We start from the raw sequence: 16850 nt of genomic DNA, 5'->3' as shown, positions 1-16850 counted from the left end.
GTGGTGTATACTCCCTAGCCTAGCATACATGTGGGAGGGAAAACTGGCAGACGCTCCTGTTTCCATGGGAGATGAAAATCCAGAGAGTAACATGGAGGCACTGGGCTGCTGTACCAATGCTCCTGCCTGCCATGAAGGCCATATTCTTCATCCTGAAGGTGGAGAGGTAAGCCATGTACCCAGCCCCATGAATGAAATGATCTGGCAGAAGCTTTGAAGGGTCAAGCATGTAGAGTTTACCATCTTAACCTGGCTGCTCTGTGGGAGGGTGTGATTTATCCCCAAAATTAGCTTATGAGATCTTTGTTATTGGCAGACTCTTCCTATGATGAACTACTGCAGAAAACCCTGGATGCATGAGACTGTAACAAATATTACACAATCCACTTCAGACTGACACTGCTTACCTTCTGCTTTCATGTAGTGCACTGAATACGCAATCACTTTGTCTGAATTATAGAGCGGCCTCTCCCAAGCTAGCAGAATTGCTGAACTTGACATTGTTTCAGCATGGACGTTACAAGGAGCACTGGGTCTGTCTTCTGACATAACTACAGTCAATCTGGCCCGGGATAGGATAGACCCCTGGCTATTTTCAGCCATGCACTGATAAATGGCATCATCTTCAGGAATGATCTGGTTAATCACCAATTTACTGCATTTAAAAAGAAAAAGAAAAAATCATATCTAACAATAACTTAGCTCAATGTAATGCAAGCCACAACTTGGCTTTTGCCCCTGCTCCAGGAATCTACTCTAAATATCTCATACTCCATTTTGTGTTCATTTTTTCTCAACACAAATTTATATTTAGTCATAAAAATTAGCCTCTTCTGGTGCTCTTCAAAAACTTTCATGCCAGCACCCAGACTTGCAATGCTAGTGCCCCACAAAGTCAGGGAAATTAAAAAGAAAGAAAGAAAAAAATGTTCACAAGCTCACTTTATTAAAAAAATTACTAAAATTGCTCTTTAGTAACTTTGTACTTTCTCTTTTGTAATTGATAGTATTTTTTACCTTTGTTTTTATTTTTATTTTTTAAATAAGAGTTTCTCACTCTAAGTTAATGAAATAGGAGTTCAAACTATGGGCCAGATTCTGATCTCTGCTACACCAATATAAATCTGGATTAACTCCACTAAGTCAATGAAATCACTCCACTTTTACACAGGTATAGGAGAGATCAGAATCTGGACCTATATCCACAGAAGGTTTTAGCTGTGGTATTTATGTATAAGCTAATTTGTGTTTATTTGTGTTCCAAGAAGTAGTTGCCTAGTGTCATAAAAAGACAGATTCAATGTTTAATTTTACTTCCAAATACTTTAATGAACCTGGGAAAGCTGTAATTCACTGACCTGAAAACTCTGTTCTCTCCTGTTTAGCAACAATTTATAACTACTGTATATTTCATGACATAAATTATAATGTAATGGTAATCTCACCTGTTGTACATTTTAATTCTACCATTGGAGTGTATCCTTCTTCCATTTTTCAACCATGACATTTTGGGTGCTGGAATTCCTTCTGCCTGACATGCAAAACGGGCAGTACCAGCTCTGGGCCTTGTTAAACTTTCCGGCCATTCCACAAATGAAGGTGGTGCTACAGGTAAATAATACGCAAAAATAAAAAATACAAAAGGTCTAAGGTGTGAATAAAACCAAGAGAATAAGAAGCACTACCCAGGCGAAGTGAAGTACATGTGGACATCTCCATGTGAAAAGCACATGTGTTTCATATAAACATATAGCATGTCTTTTGTTTTTTTAAAGTTGTATGTGTGAAGTGTAACATATGAAAGTAAAGACTTTCATATTAGTTCATGTATGAGTGCATATAATAAATCATATTAAGTCAATGTATAAAATGCTGATCATGAAGCATTCACATGAGTTACATATATTTATACACATTGCCATATTTTTTTCCTGTTAGAAAATTAATCTTTCAATAGCAAACGTGTAAAAACTCCATTACATCTGACTGTCTTTAAGAGCAAGCAAGCTGCCATACAATTCTTAAGTTACCAGTATATGGCACTAACGCATCTAGTAACTCCATTTCACTGTGTGACCTCACTGCAATCCATATAGTTATATGGGTATAACAGAGGGTAGAATTTGGCCTAAAGTATCAAGTACAGAACAAAATTTCACATAGTAGCAGGCTGTTCTGGCACACTGTGGAATTCAAAGCAAGCTCACCTAATACAGTGAGAGTTGCCATTGCAACTGTGAAGTTCCGTGTGCCTGGAATAGTTGCTCGACAGACATAAACTCCAGCATGCTGCACCTTCACATCAGAGATCATGAGGTTCCCATTTCCGAGGACACGGGTATTGAAGACATCAATGGACTTGTGGTCTATTTGAGAGAAAAAGTTATTTTACAACGTTGCTGCCCAGTGAGTATTTAATCTAATCTACATGCTATATGGTCAAAAGCCTGGGGCAATATCCAATGCTGAAAAGATACAGAGGGAATTCATAGATGAGTTTATATAGGTTTCCACTTGTTATTTGGTTTGCCTGTGCATGTACTTTACTATTAGCTGGACTACATGTATAATCCATTCTAGTATATATTTGAAGTTCTGCCTGTTTGCTGAATTCACTGCCAGTATCCCATGCAACCTACTGGGCACATTTTTACATCCTGTCCTTTGGCATTTTTTACTTCCTGCCTTGGGCTGGGACCGAATTCATCCCAGGTAACGTCCACAAGCTTTTCACAGAGAGACAGAATTCAGCTACTTGTAGGTTATATTGGGAGTGATCACCACATATTTTCTATAAACCTCCCAGCAGACACGATGCAGAAATCCTATTAAATTAACCATCATTTTTCCTTTTTCCTTGTTTTTCTATATGTCTCCAGGCTCATTCAGACACATCTCTATATATCTAACCTACCCTTAGAAGATGTGAAATACAGAAGCACCACTTTTGTTAATTTGTGAACCAGGTCTTCTATCAACACAGCCCTATATTTCCTTTTTATTGGTAAAGGTCATTAGGCATGTGTGCGGAGGGAAGAAATAAAACGTATTCTTGTAGAAGAGTGAGACTTACTTGTCAATATTAGTTACAGCAAAATTCCCTCCCCCCCTTCCTCCCACTCATTCTACTTAGGGGCAGATTAAGGCTCAATGTGACTTGAACCCCAAACCGCATTTGTATATTCCTAGGAGGAAGGTGAGGGGCAGAATTTGCAGGACCGTTTGTTTTGTGGTACATAACCACTCAAATCTGTCTGACTCCACCACTGAGTCTACTCTAGTCACAAAGTCCCCAGAGGTCATCCCATGCTCCACCTTGTCAATATCATACCAGGGGCAGTGCAGAATTGACAGCAGGAGGTATGTAAATCCTAAGTGTCAAAAAACACCTGAAGGCTTATTTACAACATTGTGGAAAGATTGTGCAAAATGCTTTTCACTTATTTCACTCATCCCAACCTTTTCCACTAATCCATGGCATACACAAAACCCAAATAATAACCTAATTGTTGACATTTTAACGCCTACCTAAACGGCTCCATGAGATGATCGGCTTTGGATTCCCTGTAGCAACACACTCCAAGATGACAGTCTGATGAAGAGATGCTGTAATGTTCTGAGGACCAGCTATAATGGCTGGCTTCTGGAATGGCTTCAAGTCTAAGGCTTTAAAAACCAAAGATGATGCACAGGATTAAATTCAAATCCAAAGGATCATATGAAAATCCAATCAATCAAGAAATAAATCATGATAACCATATGTTAAAAATGAGGCAGCTTAAAGGTCACGCCTAAAGTTAAAATTACAACAGAAACACATTGTTTAATTGTGATGTTGCTAATAATGTCTATTAAGGAAAGGACAAGAGGATGGTGAGGGGAAGAATTTGTGGGGAAAAGGAGCTGTTACTTCCACAGCTAATGGGTCATTTTCAAAATACATGCATCAAGAACAATTAGAGCACTATACTGCAGGCACGTTTGTATTCTGTAGATTCTATTAAGTACAAGGCTATCAAATATGGGGAAGATGTTAAATGAAGGGATTATATATGTGTACCTGGAATAACACTTAGTGCTGCCTCAACACTTTTTCGTCTATTGGCTACAGTTGTAGCAACACATCGATAATTCCCAGCATCCCTCTTTTCAACACTATAGATCTGCAAAACTCCTGTTGGTAAAGCAGTTATCCTGTCAGGAAAACAAAATACAGTATATTTATGAATATTCTATTTATTGTAGAAAAGAACACAGACCACAATTTACTGACTTATCTGAGAGCAATCACCACATCAGTCTGAAAATGGCTGGCAGGAACCTCACAAAAACATTCTAAACACATGACTCACCTCTCTGTATTCCTTACCTTCAATGATCTATCAGGGAAATCCGCTCCATGCCCCATCCCCCACTGATGAAAGCATAGGAATTTACCTGTAAACATTGTTCGGCACCCTTAGGGCTTGTCTACACTACCGTGTGGGGTTGATCTAAGATACGCAACTTCAGCTACGTGAATAGCATAGCTGAAGTAGACATACTTAGATCTACTTACCATGGTGTCTTCACTGCAGTAAGTCTACAGCTGACGCTCTCCCGTCAACTCTGCTTGCGCTCCTCATTCTGGTGGAGTACTGGAGTTGACGGGAGAGCGCTCAGCGGGCAATTTATCGTGTCTATATTAGACGCAATAAATCGACCCCCGCTGGATCGATCACTGCCTGTCGATCTGGCAGGTAGTGTAGACAAGCCCTTAGATACCAAACCCCTCATTATTCAGCCTATTACTCTCAGATTGGTGGGTCTGAGGATTCATAGTCAAATATTTCCAAAAACGTTAACTGGTTTTCAGTGGTGATTTCCAGTTCAAGTGAATATCTGATCTCTAGAGAAACACACTCCATGCTGCCTGTAATTGCATCTAATATGCTTTCAACTCTTCTCCTTTTTCTCCCTCTGTTGCAACCAGGGAAGAGTGAACATAGACAGTCAACAGGAGTTATCTGGTGAAGTAGAAAGTTTGTCGGGGGGAGGAGGGGGAAGAATGCAGCAAAGAAAGGGGTAGGGGGACAAAGAAAAATCTATCGGGGTCATGCTGTGAGTTAAGTGATGATCAGGTCAAAGGAAAAGCACTACTGAGAAGGAATTCAATAGTATTAAGTGTTCCAACCCAATTTACCCAGATACCATAATTCTTTATCACACCTGTCGGGAAAAGTATGCCCAGCACTAGCTTTCTCACAGCAAACCTCATACATACCACTTGCGAAAAATTCCTCCAATTCAAATTGCTCCAGCAGCCAAACCCGCCCACCCGCACAGCACCCCATGACTACACATCGCCCTTTTACTTTAGTCATGGCTCTAGGCCAGAGATGGCTCAATTTTTTCATTCTACAGCGAGTAGCGCAAGGCAGCAATTTCCTGATGATTCCAATTCTCACAATCTCCTAATAATTTGTTTGATTAATTAACAGTCCAGTGAGTATCTTGAAACTTAAAAAAAAAATCCTTAAAAATAAACATAGATGGGCTTTCTATTCCTTTGTTGATGTCTTTTGAGTGAGAAAATGATTAAATAAGGCCTCAGTTCTGTGATATTTATTCATGTGAGTAACTTTATGGAAATAAGTAGTCTCATTGACGTCAGTGGGACTACTTTTTATATAAAAGTTACTCACATGATTAAGTGGTGCCAGGATTTATTTATTTATTCTGAAAGTCTGGACTGCAGTCCCAGTTTGTGTGTCAGACATATAATGTTATTCTGGTTGTTAATGATTCTGAGATGTTAACATCTGGGGTATAGTGCAGTTAGTGCTTTGTTATCAATAACGGCATTGAAAGGGTAAGATTCTCCATTCATACTGTGGTTTTAAGAATGACAGACTCAAAATGAGCACACAGAGTAAATATCATTCCAAAATGTAAAAAATCTACATACCTGTCCAAGGCTAGAGGTAAGGTTGTTCGATTCACTTCCCATGTGATTACGGCAGGAGGGTTTGCTGTTATTTTACAAGCAAACCGAGCCACTCCACCTTCTTGGACCTCAATTGAAAGTGGTTGGACTTCAAATGCAGAAATGGCTAAAAACAAAGAATGAAGAATTAAAATGCTGAAGAAAAATAAATTAGAAACAAATAAACCATACTAGAATCCAGTGAAGTTAAACATCAGATTACACAAGAAATGTACTTGCAGATTAATTTGTATAAAAATTGCCCAGAATGGTCCACTTCCCTACATTTAAAAAAGCAAGCATCTTTTAGGCTTTGTCTACACTAAACTTGTATTGTTTTAACTGAAGGTGTGCTTTTAGACAAACTTAGTTAAACCAGTGCAAGTTCACCTCTGGACCCACATAATATGATCTAAGAGTGGCTTATTTTGGTTTAGCGTAGCTGTTAAAAAATAAAAAAAATAAAGTATTAAACTAAATCAAAATAAACCACTCTTAAACTAAATTAAGTATATCTATACACAAAATGGGCTCTGCTTTAACTAAAAGAAAAAAAGACCTCTGGTTAAATTGGTACAACTGTATGTTTATAAATGAACTTCAATCTGGAGCCTGATCCGACTATCCCAAATCTGGGTAAATTCCCATTCATTACAATTGGAGCTTTGCACAAACAAACTGGGCCCCTGCCAGTTAAGTTTTGGTCCTGACTTTGTAACAGCAGTAATTACTATCCTTCCTCAGTTCCAGAAAAGGCACCAGTAGAATTGTACAAATTTGTCTTTGATGGGAAAACAAAGAATAATGTACCGGAAAGGATGGTGAACACATAGTAGTACTTTCATCTCAATAGTCTGGGATACATTATCTGTGGTGTAGCCACTGACACCCAGGACCTCCCAGTACAAAGTTTCATCCGTTTAGTTTAAGGGAGTCATAACAAAAATGAAACCCTTTACTTGTCAGATCAGTAAACACCTTCCATTTAACTGTTTGATTCCCTTGCTCAGGAAACAAAGGACGGGGGGACGATGGGGGGGGGGGGAGAAGAGGAACAAAGCTCCTAATCAATTGTTCTAGACCTTAAGAAGAGCCCCATGTAAGCTCAAAAGCTTGTCTCTCTCATCAAAAGAGGTTGGTCCAATAAAAGATATTACATCACTCACCTAGACTCTCTAATATCCTGGAACCAACATGGCTACAACAATACTGTATGTTCTACTTACTGATATTCATGGCACAATTAACATAAACAAGCAGCTTTTTAGGGAAGAATGCTTCCATGGACCTCAGGGAGGTGGTGTTACAGCAATGGAAAAAACTCTTCCGTTTTTATAGGCTGTGTCTACACCAAGGATTGGCAACCTCTGGCACATGGACTGCCACAGTAAGCCCCGTGGCGGGCCAGGCCAGTTTGTTTACTAGCCACGTCCGCAGTTTCGGCCAATCGCGTCTCCCACTGGCTGCGGTTCGCCATTCCAGGCCAATGTGGGCTGCGGGAAGCAGCGGCCAGCACATCCCTCGGCACGCGCTGCTTCCTGGAGCCCCCATTGGCCTGGAATGGCGAACTGCGGCCAGTGGGAGCCGCAATTGGCCGAACCTGAGGACACGGCTAGTAAACAAACCGGCACGGCCTGCCAGGGGGCTTACTCCGGCGGGCCGCGTGCCAAAGGTTGCCGATCCCTGGTCTACACTGTGGGCTTATACCAGCATAGTTATGGCACTGTAACTACGCTGCTATAGTTCCTGTAGTGTAGACATGGCCACAGTTTTGCAGAAATGTAACTACTTTGGTGAGGGGTGAGATTTTATTTTTTCTGATATAGTTATGCTGCTTCAACCCTTCGTGTGGGTACAATTAATGCCAGTATAAAGATGCCTTATAACCAGGATAGTTTATTTCTCTTCCTGTGTGGAAATAAGCTATACCTATATAATGCATCCACACTAGGTGGGTTGTAGCACTCTGTATAGTTAAGCATTTTAACTTTTGTATCTAGACAAGCCCTAAGATCTTGATTCTCTGTCACTCTGCACCTCATGAATTCATTTACAACAACGGTAAGTGAGCCAAATCAGAATGGTAGCATTTTACACTCACTTACCATTGGTGTAAATGATAACCCAAGGTGCAGGATAACAGAGCATCAGGCATAAGTATAAGCTAAAGATCACACATTGGGCTGTTTAGTGTCGGGTAGCTAAGTCAGTGGCAGCATTCTTCCGTCAACCTTTCTGCATCTACATTGGGGAGGTAGGCCAGCATAAGCCACAGCACTCAGAGGTGTCAATTTCATATCCCTGAATGCTGTAGCTTATGTTGACTTAACTTTTAAATGTACACCAGACCTTTGGGATTATAATGGCATAACTATGGCACTGTAGTTATGCTGGCATAAATCCATAATGTGGATGCAGCCTACACCAACTGAAAGGGTTTTTCCATTGCTGTAAGTACACCATCTTCCTGAGCAACAGCAGCTAGGTTGCCACAAGCATTTTTCTGTCAAAATAACTGCATCTACACTGGGTTAGATTGGTATAGCTATGTTGCACAGGGGTGTGAATTTTCACAGCCCGGAGCGACCTATCTACATCGACCTACATTTTAAGTGTAGACCAGCCTTAGGAACTGCTAGAACTGTTCCTGAATCTGAAATATATGCAAAGGTATTATGAGCAGCAACTTGTAAAACAGAGCTTTATGGCCTTCTGTATGCACAGTAGAACCTCAGAGATACAAACACCAGAGTTACGGACTTACTGGTCAATCGGACACTATGTGGAACTGGAAGTAATCAATCAGGCAGCAGCAAAGACAATATTTTCACAAAAATACAAGAGCAAATACTGTACTGCCTGGGGGCTTCAGCCCTGGGGATCAGGGCTTCAGTCAGAGAGGGATGGAGGGGATTGGGGCTTCTGACCCTTGGGAGCACCAGGGCTTAGCACTTCAGCCTCACAGATCTTTAACTCTGAGGGTTTTACTGTATGGACACATCTTCCAATAATCTGCTAAAAACTTGCCCTTATTAGACAAAGAACATAATTCTACCAATGGCAAAAATTTCCCCAAGTATACTGTTCCTTTCTGGTTTTAGTTGTTTCACTCATTCTTTGTGTAATACGCTGCATGGCTCAAGAAAGTTATATTCAGTCACAAGTCTTTTAAAATCAGAAAGAGAAAGAAAATGAGAAAGAAAAACTGCAAACTAAAACACTCAAAGGCTATGTCTACCATCATCTTAGTATCATCTACTGACAACAATGGTAACAATGAAAGATTCATAGATTCAAAGGCCATATAGGACCACTGCAATCATCTAGTCTGCCCTCCTGTATAACACAGGCCATCAAACCGCCCCAAAATAATTCCTAGAGCAGATCTTTTAGAAAAACATCCAATCTTGATTTAGAAGTGGCCAGTGATGGAGAATCCACCAGCCCTTGCTAAATTGTTCCCAAAGTTAATTACCCTCATTGTTAAAATTTTACACCTTATTTCCAGTCAGAATTTGTCTAGCTCCAACTTCCATTGGATTCCTTTCTCTGCTAGATTGAAGAGCCTATTATTAAATGCAGATAAAATTAACCATAGTAGAATGTATGGATACTTATAAGCTGTAATCAAATTACCCCTTAACCTTCTCTTTGGTAAGCTAAATAGATTCAGCTCCTTGAATCTATCACAATAAGGAATGTTTTCTAATCCTTTAATCATTCTTGTGGCTCTTCTATGAAGACTCTCCTATATATCAACAACCTTGAATTGTGGACACCAGAACTGGACATATTATTCCATCAGTGGTCACACCAGTGCCAAACATAATGGTAAAATAACTCTCTACTCCTACTTGAGATTCCCGTTTCTGCATGCCAGATTGCATTAGCCCTTTTGGCCACATGTTTGGGAGCTCACGTTTTGCTGATTATCCACCACAACTCCAAAATCTTTGTCAGAGTCACTGCTTCCCAGGATAGAGTTGCCCCTCATGTAAACATGGACTACGTTCATTGTTCCTAGATGTATTCATTTACATTTAGCCATATTAAAACGCATATTGTTCATTTATGTCCATTTTACCAAGCAATCCGGATTGCTCTGAATCAGTGACCTATCCTCTTCATTATTTACCAAGATTCATAACCAAAGCCTACAGTCACAATTAACTCCTCTCTCTAGGAAATCCGTATTTCCTAGAAGTTCATATTCAGAGAAAATAAAAGACTGAGCACTAGTCAGGTATTACAAAAATTGTAAGTAAAAGGCAAGGCATGTTAGATTACCTTTTGTTCTGCTTGTGAATTTTTCCTTTGCTGGAAGGAGGTTTATGCCTGTTTTTCGTAACTTTGAAACTAAGCCTAGAGGAAGTTCTGATGTGTTTTTGAATCTTTTGTTACCCTGTAAAGTTATTTTCCATCCTGATTTTACAGAGGTGATTTTTACCTTTTTTAAATAAAAACCTTCTTTTAAGAACCTGACTGATTTCTCTATTGTCCTAAGACTCAGGGGTTTGGGTCTGTGATCACTTTGTAACCAATTGGTTAGGATATTATTCTCAAGCCTCCCCAGGAAAGGGGGTGTAAGGCCTTGGGGGAATATTTTGGCGGAACAGGAACTCCAAGTGCTCCTTTCCCTGATTCTTTGTTAAATCACTTGGTGGTGGCAGCGTACCCTCCAAGGGCGAAGAATTTGTGCCTTAGGGAAGCTGGTAGAAATAAGCTTAGGGGGTTTTTCATGCGGGTCCCCACATCTGTACCCTAGAGTTCAGAGTGGGGAGGGAACCCTGACAGGGGGGAATTGCGTGATGAAACAAGAGACTAGTATAATCCTACAGTCTCTTTGCTGATAGAACTCCCATTGAGTTCAAAAGATGTTTGGTCTGCATAGGAACTGCAGGATTATGCCCACAATTTCCTGGTGTTTGTTTGTGATGTTATTTAAGAGGATTGTCAGGCAATCGATCCTTAGGTTTTGTTAGAAGTTGTACAATCCACTTGCTCCTAGTTTTAAAGGGAAATAGGTTCATAACATTTTAAAATGCCAGTGACAATAATGTATTTCCATGCAACACATACATTGCAGCTGGTGCAAGAGAACTTAAAAGTAGCACGCACCAGGGACACAAGTGAAACTGAAAAAAAGGAAGAGCAGTGACATGCAAAAAATAAAATTGCATTAATGATGGATTGCTAACAGATTTACCAACTATTTTTATTTAAATAATCCAAGGTATATGTCAGTTACAAAGACAAACATTTTAAGTAGATTTTTTTTCCTTTGAGTGCCTTTTAAAACAAGGCTATCTCCCTGTGAATGACGTCTTAGGGATTCTAGATATCATGATTATGCAAAAAGTTGCACAATATTTTCACAAATAGCTTCCTATTTATTAATGTTACAAGGTTGGTTTTAAATATATATATAATTTTTTTTTTTTTTTACTTCCAATCAATCCCAGTTCATAAGCTGTTCTTCAGCATAGCTCAATACCCACTCTTTCTACATCTTGCTTCTTTATGCAAATCTCTGATTTCTTCCTAATTCTTGACTTGTTTGTGCCAGTAAAATCAGTTTTTACAAGTCTATTGCGGTCTCGTGAAACCTGACCCTTTTGTAACATGCCTGTTTTCATTGAAAAAGTGCTGATACTAACTCCGTATCCAAGAACAAGTCATTATAAAGTAGTGCGGTTAAGAGGCCTGAGCTCTATAAAATTGATAAGAAACAAAGTCTCAAGACACGTGCATTATTTCTGAAAACAACCCTGCAAAATGCAATAAATGTAAATGCCTTTTTATTTGAGGTTTCCTCCTCTTCTGTAGTCTAATTATTTTGTTCCCAGATTTACAGCCAAGAGAAAACTAACATTACTCCAGGAAGTTGGTGCTATCACCATTAACTTGTAAAATACAGTATCAAGCATACATAGCAATAATGAACTAGTTACTAACTGTACTCAGTTTTATAAATTCCAATAGTTCATTTGCTGGGAACCTGTGCTTGTACAGCTTCTTTGGAATACGTATATTTGCGTTATCATACATATTTCCTCAAAGGCACATTACAAAAGTCACCAATTCATAGAGGATGAAGAGCCCAATTCCGGAAGGTGCTGATCACCTGGAATCTTAGCATCTTTCAAAAAACAGACCCTAGAAAAACAAAAGAGCACATGATGTCATGCACTGAGGCAATGTTCTAATATAATCTTTGGAGATTACCACAAAAAATGTGGATCAAGGTTTCTTGTACACCTATAAAATGCGTGCACAACTGGCTGAAAGACCATACTCAAAGAGTAGTTATCAACGGTCTGCTATTAAACTGGGAAGGCATATCTTGTGAGATCCTGCGAAGGTTAGTCCTGTGTCTGGTACTATGCAATATTGTCATTAATGACTTGGATTACAGAGTGGAGAGTATGCCTACAAAATCTGCGGATGACACCAAGCTGAAAGGGGTTGCAAGCACTTTGGACGACAGGATTAGAATTCAAAAAGACCTCAACACACTGAAGAATTGTTCTGAATTCAACAAGATGAAATTCAACAAAGACACGTGCAACGTACGTCACTTAGGAAAATAATAAAATAAACAAATGGTATAGAAGGGTACATCTTGCTCAGGAAGGACTGGCAGGGAAAAAAAGGGAGGTGGTGTTGCTTTATAATTAAAAATGAATACTTGGACTGAAGCTGAGAGGGAAATAGGAAACTGACTTGTTGAAATTCTCTGGGTAAGGATAAAAGTAGTAAAAAACAAGGGTGATGTCAGGGTAGGGGTCTACTACAGACCACCTAACCAGGGAAAAAAGAGGTGGATGAGGCTTTTTTTAAACAACTAACAAAATCATACAAAGCACAGGACTTGTGGGGGGACTTCAGCTACCCAGACATCCGGTGGGAAAATAACTCAGCAGGGCACAGATGATCCAACAAGTTCTTGAAATGTATTGGAGCAATTTTTTATTTCAGAAGGTGGACAAAGCTACTAGGGGAGAGGTGTTCTAGATTTGATTTTGACAAACAGGGAGGAACTGGTTGAGAATTTGAAAGGGAAGACAGCTTAGATTAAAGTGATCATGAAATGATAGAATTCATGATTCTAAGGAATAGTAGGAGGGAAAACAGCACAATAAAGATAATGGATTTCAAGAAGGCAGGCTTTAGCAAACTCAGGGAATTGGTAGGCAAGATCCCATCTGAAGCAAGTTTAAAGGGAAAAACACTTCGAGAGTTGGCAATTTTTCAGAGACATTATTACGGGCACAAGAGCAAACTATCCCACCAAGTGGGAAAGATAGGAAATATGGCTCGGCTGCTAGTCCTAGCTGGGCTGGGGGGGACCAGACTTGCTCTTCCCCTGCAAGGAGCAGCCAGAACCAGGCCAGAGGCTGGAGCTGGGGCTGGGTCAGACCTCCCCCAGAAACCTCCCCCGGCTGCAGAAACCTCCACATCTTCCTCTGTTTGGGTGGAGGGGTGGGATCTGGATGCAGAGGGGGGTCTGGGTGCAGGGAGCCCCAAATGCAGGGGATGAGGCTCATATGTGGGACACTGAATGGAGGGTTCTGGGTTCATGGGGGCGGGGGGGGGGTGTTGAGGCTCAGCAGGGGGGCAGGGTATGGGGGAGTCCAGATGCGCAGGGGTTATTAAAAAGTAACGGAGTCCGACATATGCCAAAATCCTTAACAAATACTATTACTTAACTGATTCACCACTTGTCAGAAGCTAAAAATTTACTGGTCAGTAAAGATAATGCATGCTTGTATTGTACAATATCTTTGTACTGTATTACTTGTAGAACAGGTTCAAACTAACTGGTAGCCAGAATCATGGGGTAAAAGGGTAAAGTTTAAATAACTAAAGGCCTTCAAGTCAAAAATCATGCCCAATCTCTGTCATGGTAGATGTCCCGCCGGTGACAGCCTGGAATACTGCCAAAAATTTCAGTGCTTCCCTTGCAGCTCAATAATAAACTGTATGATAGATTTCATCTCCAGGACACCAACCCTTCAATCAACATGTTAATCTACTTTGTGGTTTAACAAATCAAAACAATCCAAAACACAGTTGTTACTTCCTAGAACTGTCAGACTTTATTACTGCCCCATTCGCTGAGAGCCAGGGCTTCCAGTCTGCAAGCTCTACATATGGCAGGGCACAGGAGGCTGCAATACACCACAGAGTAGAGCCAACACGTAACTGTGCTCCTTTGATCAGAGCATCAGGGAATGGAGCAGAGAGTCAAACAATCCTGCACAGATAGCAACACCTAGGTGATTGCCACCCAAAACAAAACACCTGGTTGCTATGCTTTCTAGGGACCACTCAACCTGTCAGATGTAAGCTTCATGTCATTAGGTGAATCCTGATCTGGTATTTAATGGAAATTGCAGTGTTTCCTAGTTGCTTCACAGTAATTTGCACCAAAGCAAGGTAATCTGAAGTGTAACCCTGGAAACAGGGTCATAGTCAATAACACTCCTAATAAATCGGCCTACAGGGAAAATGAGAAGAAAAGGCACCATCCCCTCCTTTCCTAGAGGGTGATTTAAAGGAGATATTCTCTGCAAGTTTATATTTAGAGATGGGCATGATCCACAGAGTCTGGACCTGAATCCAAACTTCCTCAAACTTTGCAGTCAGCTGTGTGCTCACTTCTGGGGCTTGGGGTGAGGCCAATTTCTATTTGAATAATAGCAATATTTAAATAAGGAACAATCTCTGTTTGCATCGGACATTGTAGGGCTGAAGATATTTGTTTAATATCTACATATACCCTCCCCTCCCATATTGGCCCTTAGTGGTTTTGAACTGTGTGCTGGTCAGAGGTAAATTTCACACAGTGCTGCATGGTAGAGTGATTGGGCTGTTCAGGACACACCAATGAGGATGTCCTTGTCCTGAAGAGAGATACTTGTTTGTTAGCCATAAGCAACATGGTTTCTTATACCTTCTCTTGAAAATATTTAAGATAAAGTTTAACTAAGCTCTGGTTAAGTCACAATTTAAAAGACAGATAGATTAGGAAGAGTTTAAGGTCGAGCAACAAAAATAAGAGGTTTAGAAAAATGAGACCTATGAGGAAAAAGATTAAAAGAATTGGAAATGATTAGTTTAGAGGAAAGGAGGCTGAAGGGAGACATAACTGCCTTACAAATACATACAAAGATATTAGAAAGGACAGAGACCAATTATTCTCATTAATCAGTAATGATTGAACAAGTAGTTTGAACTAGGCATTGAACAAGGCTTTAGCAACAGCAGGGGAAATTTAGGTTAACTACTGAAGGGAAACTTTATAGCCGTAAGAACCACTAGGCCATGGAACAAGCTATATTTGGTACCTATCTATCAGAGAGTATTTAAGCATCATAAAATTGATCCTGCCAGATCTCAGGGAGTAGATGACACACGAGAGATCCCTTCCCAATGCAAATTATTCTTTCCCCAAGAAATCTCCAGAATCTGTCTACTAGGCTTTTCAAACATATCAGGGCTTGCATGCTTCCACTGGTATGTTACATGCTTTCATTGCTATGTTACGGCATGATGAATCTTTGCATAGCTGGCCTTCCCTCCTTCAGCCCTCCCTTTTCTTTTACGCTATTCTTCTCTGTCTGAAGTCTTATCAATGCAGTAAGCTGTGCATCAATAAACCCTAAAACCTATGTAGATAAGATACTGTGGATAGCCTATACATGAAAGGATATCTAAGTAAGAAACAAAGAGTAAGAGAAGCAGCACTAAGTGGAATATGTAAATATCAGAGACTTCAGGAGTTCAGTAAAACAAGTTAAGAAGTGTGACACTACCAAATAACCAGGAGCTATATCTTCAAATCCTCATTTAGATACTTTTTCCCCATCTGTAACATGGATGTGTTTACTTCAGGAAAAAAGGGGTAGTTTTATGGGTGTTCTGCTATATCTGTATTCTTTTCAAAGCACAGCAAGTCAATGTACTTTATCTGTTACTTGAGATAAAAAGTGACAAGATGATAGAAATCTTTAGACCATTTAACTAAAAAGGGGGGAGGGAGGGGAGAATCACAATTCCTTGTAGGAAAGAGAGCCACAGATTCCCCCTTTGCTGTCTTGGTAACTGTTCAATTATATCAGAAAGAATGATATCCTTGTTGCATTTTAAAACAATTGATAAGGTTTTGGGAAAGACTATTACTATTTTTAATCTATCTATTTATTTAAAAACATAGCTGAATTCAAGATACCAAATTTATTTTACAGATGTCTGAACTGCATGACCCTAAACCTCTCAATCATTACAGAGGAGAGAAATCTGACTAAATCAATATACCAGCAGTAAAAACAGCTGTGCTTTTTTGGAAAGCTGATAACTTTGTAGAAAGAACAACAAAAAAGATATAAAGAAAAAAGATGGTTTCAAATTAAATGTTGTTTCCTTTTAATCATAAAACAATTTATAACCAAGTCAATGGATTATGTTCCTGTATATAGCTCATGGTGTTTATAAAAGACTCCAGCATACAAATATCCTAGTCCCCAGATGACTTTCCATGCAAGAAAAATCTTTCCAGGAGACGCTGCAAACACTTTTCAAGAATGATTTCCAGGACGCTGGCAGATGACAGCTTCTTGAGGCATTTAAAATTCCATGTTTCCAGTAAGCTGCTAAGGGCTCTTCCCTTGCACATCAATTGACTCAGCAGCACATGGACAGTGAGTGCGATCTAGTAGAATGTATGGTATCCAAAGGGCTGCGATGTATTCCTCTCAGCTTACTGAACAACACTGCAGCAGCCTGACTTCAACCAGAATGTGTGTTCTAGGCAGGGGACATACAGACCCCTTCTGCTTTTGTATTTGTAGCTAATACAATAATCCCGTCAGATCAAGCCTCC

General features: G+C 39.9%; 1 protein-coding gene across 1 annotated transcript in view; it reads right to left on the bottom strand.

Moving 5' to 3' along the window:
• Positions 1 to 16850, bottom strand: part of PRTG (protogenin) — a 116858-nt gene that overhangs the window by 58440 nt on the left and 41568 nt on the right. The window contains exons 3-8 of the mRNA XM_074964759.1: positions 5948 to 6092; positions 4061 to 4194; positions 3529 to 3666; positions 2208 to 2366; positions 1446 to 1605; positions 408 to 655 (exon numbers count right to left, since the gene is read on the bottom strand). Coding sequence (XP_074820860.1) covers positions 408 to 655; positions 1446 to 1605; positions 2208 to 2366; positions 3529 to 3666; positions 4061 to 4194; positions 5948 to 6092 — 984 coding nt within the window. The remainder of the gene's footprint in view (positions 1 to 407; positions 656 to 1445; positions 1606 to 2207; positions 2367 to 3528; positions 3667 to 4060; positions 4195 to 5947; positions 6093 to 16850) is intronic.

This window comes from Natator depressus, chromosome 10, assembly GCF_965152275.1.
Source record: "Natator depressus isolate rNatDep1 chromosome 10, rNatDep2.hap1, whole genome shotgun sequence".
Classification (NCBI taxonomy): Eukaryota; Metazoa; Chordata; order Testudines; family Cheloniidae; genus Natator; species Natator depressus.
This window is presented reverse-complemented; position numbering and strand designations above follow the sequence as displayed.